The sequence below is a fragment of the Aulonocara sp. 'chitande type north' Nkhata Bay genome, linkage group LG9 (genome assembly GCF_057382095.1).
Source record: "Aulonocara sp. 'chitande type north' Nkhata Bay isolate Kocher_YH1m ecotype deep benthic linkage group LG9, A_spYH_male_GT1.1, whole genome shotgun sequence".
Classification (NCBI taxonomy): Eukaryota; Metazoa; Chordata; class Actinopteri; order Cichliformes; family Cichlidae; genus Aulonocara; species Aulonocara sp. 'chitande type north' Nkhata Bay.
Window position 1 is genome coordinate 30234874 of NC_141352.1, and position 10635 is coordinate 30245508.

The 10635-nt window shown below is 35.9% G+C and overlaps 1 protein-coding gene across 1 annotated transcript; it reads left to right on the top strand.

The window, feature by feature from the left end:
* Window positions 1-2669: 2669 nt before the first annotated feature.
* Window positions 2670-10338, top strand: LOC147322388 (uncharacterized). Its single transcript, XM_086306830.1, has 6 exons — window positions 2670-2779; window positions 5227-5541; window positions 5838-6089; window positions 7991-8293; window positions 8404-8510; window positions 8897-10338. Exons 1-6 carry the CDS (start codon window positions 2713-2715, stop codon window positions 8954-8956), a joined length of 1104 nt encoding a protein of 367 aa, XP_086162956.1. The 5' UTR covers window positions 2670-2712; the 3' UTR covers window positions 8957-10338.
* The last annotated feature ends 297 nt before the right edge of the window (window positions 10339-10635 follow it).

Consider the following 10635-nt stretch of genomic DNA (forward strand, 5'->3'; position numbering starts at 1 on the left):
TAGGTGGCAAACATCAGGCAGCAGTTCTTGTTGTACAACCAGCGCTACAGTTTTTCTTTACATGTCTTTCTTTACATCGTTTCTCATAATGCTTTCATTTCATTATTTCCGTGTTCTCTGGCTCCTCCTGGAGTGTGGGATCAGGCTATGTAGACAGTAATTATGGTCTTAGTACTAATTAGCATTTTAAGCCAAAAATAAGTAAAATTAAATGTGACACAGTTCTGTTGTAATTAATTACCATCCTCCCTTCTTTGATAGAGCTATTTGGACTGAATGCTATTCAGAGGTATTTAATACAGTTAGACACAACAACAACAACAACAACAACAATAATGATTGTTGTTGTTTTTCTTCAGCTAATTTATTATAGCTGAAATGTAAAGTTTAGTGGTTCAAATTAAAACCATGTATTTATGGAGCTGAACAGGGTAAATCCACTGATGTTCTGAGGATCTCCACGGGAGAAATGTTGGTTTCGTATGAGCACAGCATTTCAGTTGACATCAGATTTCTGTGATGCTTCAAAATAGAAAAGTATGAAAAGCATTTAAATGGATTATTCTTCTTCTCTACTTACTGGTTTATTTTCTTTAGTTTTAGTTCATTTTTAAAAATTAATAATGTCTAACAATAAATCGCTGTTACCTTTTTCTCCAGCAGGGGGTGCTGAAGTGACACTTTTTTACACATTGAGAAAAATAATCTTACAGTACAACATGACAACTAAATCATGACCTGAATATTTTCCATAAAAGAGTAAAACAACCTCAGAGGGAATTCTCTTCCTCCTGTATCACACCTGCAGAAATGACCTTGCTTAGTAGACAGCTTTACAGCACTGCAGTCAGACAAGGAGAATCTAACACAGGATTTTTATCCTACAGGTTAGACATTATACTGAGTCAGTAACGTGCTCCACATTATACCAAAAAGGGCATTTCTATAGCTTTACCTCTTCAGCACCTGGTCAAGAGAACCCAGGCCAAGGCTAACAGCAACGCCAATATGAATGACATTCTGCCAAACACTCACCAAGCCTTAGACAGTGTCTGTGAAATATTATAGAAATATTTCCTTTTTTGTGGTTCTTTTTATTCTTATTCACCCAACCATTTTTTGGGCAGCCGACCTCTTTGAACAGTTTAATTACATGAACACTGTGAGCAGTTGTTGATTAACTTTCCATTAGTATGTGCTCATTCTTGTGCTTGTGTTTATGTGGCATTTAGACTCTTACTGTATTCTTCATACAGTTGGGCAATATAATCAATCAAAAATGACAGTCGGATGAAAACCGTGTTTTCACTTGTCCCATAAGAATCTTGTTTGGTTAATCCACAAATCTGTGTTTGTACGAGCGAGGGCTCAAAGCAAAGAGAAGATCATGTGTTTTTGCTTTTTTTGTTGTTCTTTAACATCTTTTAAAGAGGAAAATGATTACCTAGGCTGGAAGGATATTAATGTAATTAAGTATTTTCAAGGGTGACAATAATCTTTGAGTTTGTCTTTACCTGCAAAAACTGCAAAAATAAAAAAGAACAAAGCATCAGTGACCGAGGATGGTACTTTAGGAAACTGCACAAGCAAAAAACATTAAAAAAGCAAGAACAGAAACTTGAAACATCTGGACAGGAGATTGTTTTATTGAGTGTGATCTTATTTTATTTTTAAATCAAGTTATTTTAAGAAATATAATTTTAAAATGAAATGATGTTTATACAAAATCTTGAAGATGTTTTCAGTCATCTGTGAGTCATCAAATTTCCTCTGATGTTTCAAAAAAAGAAAACCATAAAAATATTAAATGCATTATCCTTCTTGTTAACCTACGATTTATATTTTCATTAGTTTTGGTTCATTTTTTTAATTAAAATGTATCATGTCTAACAATAAATCGTTGTTTTTTCTCCAGCAGGGGATGCTGAAGTGAATTTTTTTTCACAAAACGACAAAGTTATCTCCTACGTTACTCTGTGAAGATGCCTGGAAATAATGGTCGAAATGATATAATGTGAAAAACATATACTTGAAGAAAATCTTACAGTACAGTATGACAACTTAAAAATGGCCCAAATATTATCTATCAAAGGAAATTCTCTTCCTCCTGTGTCACACCTGTCCAAATGACCTTGCTCAGTTTCTCAGTGTCTGCTTTAAAGCACTGCAGTCAGATTTAGACAAACGTAATCTAAAGCAGAATTGTATCCTAGACATTATACTGAGTCAGTAACATGCTCCACATTAAAATGAAAAAGGCATTTCTATAGCTTACCTCTTCAGCACCAGAGCAAAAGAACCCAGGCTAAGTCCAAGGCCAGACCAAGGCTACCATCCACAATTATCCAGTCAGAGAAAATATTCAGAGTAAACCACAACAGAAACATTTTTCTGCACTATGTAGTCCTGCCACACACACCACACAGTGTCAGTGAAATATTATAGAAGTATTTTGGGTTCTTTTTATTCTTTGTCATTCACAAATTTTCTGGTTGGACAGTTGAACTCTGTGTTAAGAAGTTGATTACATGAATACTGTGAGCAGTTTCTGATTAACTTGTTCCTCAGTGTGTCACAAAAAAAGTATTTCAGACATTCAGATGAAGGGTGTGATTATCGTCACAGTGAATATGCTAAGCTGCTGTAAGCAGCAAACCAGCTGGGTCAGATGTCATGGTACACTCAGATCGTGTACCATGAAACAGCAGGACAATGGCTGGGATCAAGTGTGTCGTGTTTTTGGTGGTCCTGACTTTTCAGTGGACTTTTGTAAAAGCAGGTGAGTAAAAGCTTCACTGCATTTATTACTTGAATCTATTGTGAATACAAATCACAGTTATGATGTTTACAAACCAAATATAGGAGGTACTGAAGAGAGAGACTGAGTCAAACTTAAAGCTCAGGTATAAATCTCAGAAATTACAGGTACAGCAAGAAACCTCTTTTTTAATGTGATTATTATTCAGTGAAGTAGGAATATGGTTCACACAATGTTTGACTGCACAATAGTGAGTTTAATTTAATTAAACATACACAAAGATGAGTTTATAATCAAAGGAAAACTGAAGTATTTACAACTTTCTGTACGGTAACAGGAGTCAAACTGTGACTGCAAGATATCCCAATGAATTGTGTTTACATGGTTATTGTGAAGTAAATCTGTTCTTAAACTTTAGAGACCTTTAAAGGATTGTAAGACAACCTGTTAGGATGGATTCCTGCATGAATATTTCTTGTTGACGAGTCAGCAAACAGCTGTCACTCTGAGGTTTGAAATCTCTGACAACATACTTCAGTATACTACTGTGTTGTCTCTCCTTACCTCAAATAAGTCTTTTCTTTTTTCATTTTCATGTTTCTGTACATAACTTTATTTAAACATTTTTATGTCTCGTGTTATGTTATTTTGTCTCAATCTGGAAGTCTTTAAAACATGCATATTACTAGTCTATGTATCAGTTTGTTATTGATAGTATAGTATAATAGCGCTACAAATAAATTACTTTTTCTCATTTCCTGTTTTACTCTTTCTGCAGCATCCTCTGGTATATGGATATGGTGTTTACATCTTAGGGAAGCTCTTTCTTTTTTTTTTTTTATCTTTCTTTGATGATAAACTGAGGGGCAGCCCAAAACATTAGTATGACATGAATAACATGAAGCTAGAAAATGATCAAAATGGCCAGAATGTTCATTCTCCCTGATGCTGCCATCACTCAGTATCTCTAAATCTATCACTACGACCGTCTTACTCGGTTTGCCCACTACTACTATGTCTGGTTGGTTAGCCGCCACCCTTTTATCCATCTGTATCTGGAAGTCCCTCTGATCTTAGCTCGGTCTTTCTTAACCACCCTAGGGTCGGTGTAACATTTGTACCTCCAGGGCATACGTGGCACAGATGTTCCTGGACACTCTGCTGGCCACTTGGTCATAGCAGTCCACGTATGCCTGCTTGCTAGCATTTTGCACCCTGCTGTAGGCGCTGGGTTGGAGACGGAATGAAACTGAACACATTCAGCGTGTGGGAGTGGAGGCAACAATGTCAAAAACGATTTATCATGAAATGTGAATAAGGTTTATACATTGTTTGGATGCACAGAAGCAAACTTGTTCTTAGTGGCACTTTTTAAAAAAATAAAAATAAAACAAATTTAAATATATCCACCTTTTATTCTAACTTTATCTGTAAAGTTTAAGAAAATCACATGTCAGGATAAACGTCAAAATAACTGCTTCATTTGGTTGGATAAATTATAGCAAATCAAAGTGTATGTAACTACAAGGTATAACAATTATCTCGTTATACATGATTTTATTTCTCATAACGTTAAAGATTTGAAAACATGCAGATGTGACAAATTTATGTTTGAGGTGTGTGGTCATCAGTAATTATTATTGTGTATATTTTTAGATTCTCATTTATCAGATGTAGTTTTGTTAAATTCTGCTCTCATGGTAGCAGTGTCCTATTTTCATAACCTTGTACTTCAGGTCTTCAGGTGTTTAAGCCTGAATGGAGTCTGTTAGAGTTCTTTTGTAATAACTGAAAAATTCATCCACACAGTCGTCTTTGATATGAATGATATATGACTTTATAGGAAGGCCCTGTTTTGAAAACATTTTTCCTTCATTAGTGAAAAATTATTATTTAAACAATTTTTCATTTGTACTCTAGATAATTATATTATAATATATTATAATTAATAATTTACATTAACATGAATTTATATGTCAGCAAATGTATTTCTGTAATTCTGAGATTCAGGTCAAAGTTCAGGAAACTTCTTTTAAATCTAATGAGCAAGTTTAGAAAGAGCTTCCTGATAGTTTAACAGTTTGCGGTGCAGACCGAGACTACATTCCAGTCGAGCAGCTGTGTTTTATTATTTCTCGTTTTCTTCTCTTGATACAGTACAATACAAAAAAAATAAACAAACACAAAGTAATAATAATAAGGGAACCGTGACTGACACAGAAAGAATGTGACAGAGGATCAGACAGACAGGGTAAAAAGTAAAATATATAAACTGGAACCTAAAACTCTATAAACACATAACAGCCTCAGTAGAATAATAAAAAAATAAAATTCATCCAAATTGAAGTAAAAGAATCAAAACTTCTAACTCTGTAATGAAGGAAAACCCAAACAGAAACAACTCAGATACACAAACACAAAACCTCTGATTCATGACTTTGATCATGTGTCTCTACCTGTTGTTGCAGATACTGAGGTGTCCTGCATTTTCATGGAGAGATGCATGTTGCCATGCAGCTATGGTGGCAGAGATGTAGTCATCCACTGGCATCAGGTATCAGCAGGAGACATTACTGTCCACTCATTCTACCACAACAAAGATCAGCTTGAACGTCAGAACCAGCGCTTCAGAGGCAGGACATCACTGTTCAACGACCAGATCTCCACAGGAAATGCCTCACTGCAGCTGACAAAGGTGGAGGTTCAGGATGAAGGAAGATACAAGTGCTACACCAGCACTGACAGAGGAAACCAAGAATCATTTATTAACCTAAAGATAAATGGTAAGAGTCACATAAAATGTATTCATTCAAGAAATTTTTCTCCTCTGGTATGTTTTTGTTTTCTATTTTTATTTACTGAAAATGTGAGACAGTTATAATTTTGTACACAGAGATTTTCCACTTAAAGGTTGATTCAAAATGCTTCACAGAATTTTAATAGGTTAAAAAAATAAATCTTTGTTGTAAAACTTTCTCATATTTTTGTATAAATATGTGTCAAAAAATTTGTTTTAAAATCAATGAAGTAGACCTAAAATATGTGAACATAACACCTGCTCCCTTTCTTTCTTTTGCAGCTCCTGTCCGTAAAGTCAACATTCAGCGGGCAGAAAACATCATCACCTGCAGCTCGGAGGGGATCTACCCTAAACCTGAACTCGCCTGGTCCACCAGTCCTTCATCCAAGAACACCACAGTCCGGCAGACTGAACAGCTTCTTTACAACATCAGCAGTTCTTTGATTGTTTCAGACAGTGGGACCGATCAGGACTACAGCTGCACCATCAGCACTCGCAGAAACAGAAAGAGAGCAACTTTATTTAAACGAGGTAAGCATGTACAGGCTCTGTAGTTTCTTTTTGTATTGAAGACATGTCATCTAATAAACTTTGATACATATTAAATTAACCTAAAAAGTATTAAAATGACATTAGAAATAAAAATCAGGTTAACCTGTCATAAAAGTTCAATTTAGAGTCATTTTCCCAAAGGAGTGTGAGTTAAAGCTGCAACAACATGGTCAAGTAAATTTTATAATCCAGCACCGTGAATCTGGATCGAGGTCTTTAGGTTAAGAAACCCAGCAAATCCACCCTCTCAAACCTTGTGATGAACCGGTGACGGTGTTGTCTTTGTTCTATTCTGCGCAAACGGGACCATAGGCTTTAAAAAGGTTTTCTTTCATACCTAAATTTGGTTGATTAGAGTGAAAAGGTGGGAGGTCCTGTTGTAGAAGCATATCTGTTTGGTTTAATGCAACATGCAAATATGCCTATCCTGTTCATGTACATCTATGTGTGAAGTTTCTTTCTTAAAGTTATGTCTTGTTTTGTGTTGCATTGTGGGCCTACTTGTCTGAACCCAGTCAGTACTAATAGTTCCTACTATTATGCTTGTGCAGTGGTTGGTACCTCCACTTCTTAGCAGGAGAGTTCTGGCAGTTACTCCATAGGCTATGTGAGTTTTCAGGTGTTTGAAGAGGTAGTCTTCTTTCACTTTTCAACAAATTCATATTTAAAGGGACATATTTAACACATCCCTGGAGACCACAATAATAATGTATTGTGAGAAACGATCATGATGGCAAAATGTTACAAAAAGCAAACCGTCTTCTTCTAAAAGAAAAAATGTCCTCTTAATTATATTAATATTATTATTTTTGTAAAGTCATAATTCATTTGCATATTTTTGTTAACCAGGTTTTATCCAATGTTCAGTTCACATTATTACTTCAGTCCATCTAACATCCTTTGGTTCTGGTATCACTCAATTTTTTGTAATTTCAAATAAAAACTACTGATATTGTATTTATAGATTACACCAATCAGAATATTTTTGTAGATATTATCCAATATATTATAATAGAAATAAAGACATAATAAACACAACCTGGAGATGTAATCTCTCCGGTGTGTACTGGTTCTGTCCCCAGGCCTAAAATACATTACATGGCTGAAAAACCTCACTGTGAAGGGGTCCTGCAGGCATCTTATTCGGGTGCCTGTATCACCTTATCTGGATCCTTTCAGTGAAAAGGAGTAGTAGCTCGAAACTGAGCCCCTCCCACATTAGCAAGCTCAACACTCCCTCTCTAAGGCTGAGTCCAGATGTGCAGAGGAAACTCATTTATGTGTAATTTTAGTCTGTCAGTCATTACTCACAGATTACTCTGCTATAATAACCCCAATCTAAGTAGCTACTAGCCCTTTACCACTAGTAGCTACTTAGATTGACTCAACTTGACTCGGTTTCTAGGGTTTTTCCATTAGGTGCATGCCACTGACTGGCCAAGCAATGGTTTCACTCGATGAGAGCTGCTCCTTCACAAGAATTAATCATGCTGTTTTTGATACCCCACAACAAGCTGTACAAAAACCAACACTGCCACACGTTGCCTTCTCTGGCTCTCTACCATCAGCCTGAGTCTGACAAAAGCTGGTATACCGGGGCTTTGATGCCTCCGATGTTGTTGTCTGTGTGTCGCAAACAAATAACATCACAAGACCTTCAGGCTACCTTGCTATGATGACTCCAACCACACTGATGTGGTACTCAATTGTAAAGGAGCCAAGCTGATTTGAGTCGCATCAAATCGCATTGATTAGGGAATAATGGAAAAGAGCCATATCACCAATCTGTCAGTCTCCCACTTCGAACAAACACATTTATAACAAAGTTATCTAAAGTGTTTACTTATTTCTTAATCAATGTTTCTGTTTTATTATTCCAGTTTTTCTTGTTTGGTCAAACACTGACAAACAAACAACAATCTTCTGCCCTCCCTCTGATACTTCCTTCTCATACCTCATTTGGAGATTCAACCACAGTCAGTCCATTGTGACCAGGAGTGGGGCTGACATCTCCTACACAGTCTATGCAGGGTGGGAGCAGCACGTGAAGCATGTCTCAGAGTCGGGCAGCCTCACATTACAGGACCTTACTGCAGATCATGGGGGGATATACACATGTGAACTCAGTGATGCTGAGGAGACGAAAGTGTCTGAGAGTGTTATAATGATGGCGGCAGATAGAGGTGAGGCACCATAAGTTTAAATGTCAAAAGCTGTTTGCAAATTTATTTAATCTATTTAATGTAAAATTTAAGCGACATAAAACTGAAGAGTTTTTTTAAACCCCAAAAAGCACCAAAGGACCCTAATCTGCTGCATTCAACCCACGTGGGAGCCATCGCAGCGATTCTTTGCTGTGCAGCATTAGTATGCCTGATACTGTACTGCACACGCAAAAAGGTAAAATTGAATTGTGGCTTAGATTCTTTTTTTTTTTTTTTTTGAATTTGATGCAGTCAGACCAGACCAAAGTGCAGAAAATGCATTTAATGCACTATGTGAATGACAGCATATGAACTAATATGTTAGACATAATATGGCACTATTGTGACTATAAAATTACAACATTTATTTATTTAGTTTTTACAAAAAGGCTCATTTAACTTCTGTCCCAGACTGAAGTTCGAGAAGATCCAAGATTCGGAAAGTTCTGTAAAGGTAGAACAGGAAGTCAAAATAAGAAAATGCTGACTGATGTTATGGCTTATTTTGGTCTGCAGCAGGATATTTTTCTGTGCTAAATATATGTTTTTAATATATAATGTGTTTTTGATGCTGTTTTTAAGGCTGACACCAACCAGCCAAATTCCAGTGAACAGAGTTTGTCAGGTAACAATTCCAGTTAAGACAAGTGGAAACAAAAAACTTCCCTAACATCTGATCTGGACATAAAGACATAAATGGCTTTCAGAAGCTTTTAATGAATTCCAGAGAAAACATTTTATCTTCCAGCACCTAAGGACAGACTGGTTCCAGTTTCTTTGTGACTGCATGAAGGCAAAAACCGACCAGTTGGAAACTAAAATAATTTTGGCTCACATACAACAAACAACGAAGCAGGAACGTCCATAGATGAATAATTACAAATGAGTGATTCTGAGCTGTTACTGACACATTCTGCCAACAACACAAACTGTGAGACTCTGTTCTTCCTATTTTCTACACCACAAAAAGAGATTTTTTCACTAGCAGACTCCAGCTCATGACATACATCATGATTTTCTCTCTCCCCATCTCATGTCCTCATGCAGACTTGCAAAACCAACTTACATACATATTCATACATATACATATTCAATATCCATCCCTGCTGTTTCCTGGATTGTGAAGCTTGAACAATAAAGAAGAAGGAAAAAGAGGCAGCTCGATTTTTCTGTGCAAAAAGTAAATGAAAAACTTGAGTTTAGTAACAAACTTGTAGTTATTTATTATGTTTTTCTTTTTTGTAACTATGGTGCAAGGAAATAGAAATTGCAGTTGAAATGTATTTCATGTATCTGTGTGTAGCTCATCCTAGGCTTCTGCCGGTCTACAATCTTGTTCTTGACGTCCTTTGACAGCTCTTTGTTTTTTTCCATGATGGTGGAGATGTTGGAAGATTCTGTGGGTTTGTAATTGAGAGAGCCCAAAAACAGGAAAAGATTGCTTGTTGGTTTTTTTTATTATTGCTTTCTTTTTTAAAAACAAGATGTATATAAAATATTTATTTAATATTTTTCAAAGTATAACACTTATCCAGCTAAGCATATTAATGCAAAGGAATGAAAAAGTATGGGTTGGGCAAAATACAAACAAAGTACAGAAACCTGAAACATCTGGACAGCAGGATGTCATATTGTAATGTAATTCATGTGAACACATATTAGATTGTCTGGTCTCTCGGTACATCTTGTAATTATAAACTCAATGTGCAGCTCTTTTGATCTGCACTTGAAAGAGTTTTAACAATAATGTAAGTTGTTGGTTATGCCAGTGATTTTCTGATTGTTTCAAAACAGAAAAGTATGAAAAACAATTATATTGATTATATCTCCTTTTTTGCTTACTGGTTATATTTTATTTAGTTTTAGTTCATTTTTTATGAAAAATGGACAATGTCTAAGAATAAATCCTGGTTACCTTTTTTCTCCAGCAGGGGGTGGTGAAGTGACACATACTGAGAAAATAATCTTACAGTAAATGATATTATAACTAAAACATGGCCTGAGTATTTTCTATTAAAGAGTAAAACAAGTTCAGAGTGAATTCTCTTCCTCCTGTATCACACCTGTACAAATGACCTTTTTCAGTATACAGTGTCTGCTTTAAACACTGCAGTCAGATTTAGAAAAGGTGAATCTAAAACTGAATTTTATCCTGTGGGTTAGAAATTATACTGAGTCCTAATATGCTCCACATTAAACTGAAAAAGGCATTTCTATGACTTACGTTTTCAATACCTAAGTACAGTAGTGGTTTTTGATAGGAGCAACATGGGCAGTTGCCCAGGGCGGCATCACGGGCATCTCGAAAAAAAAAAAAAGAG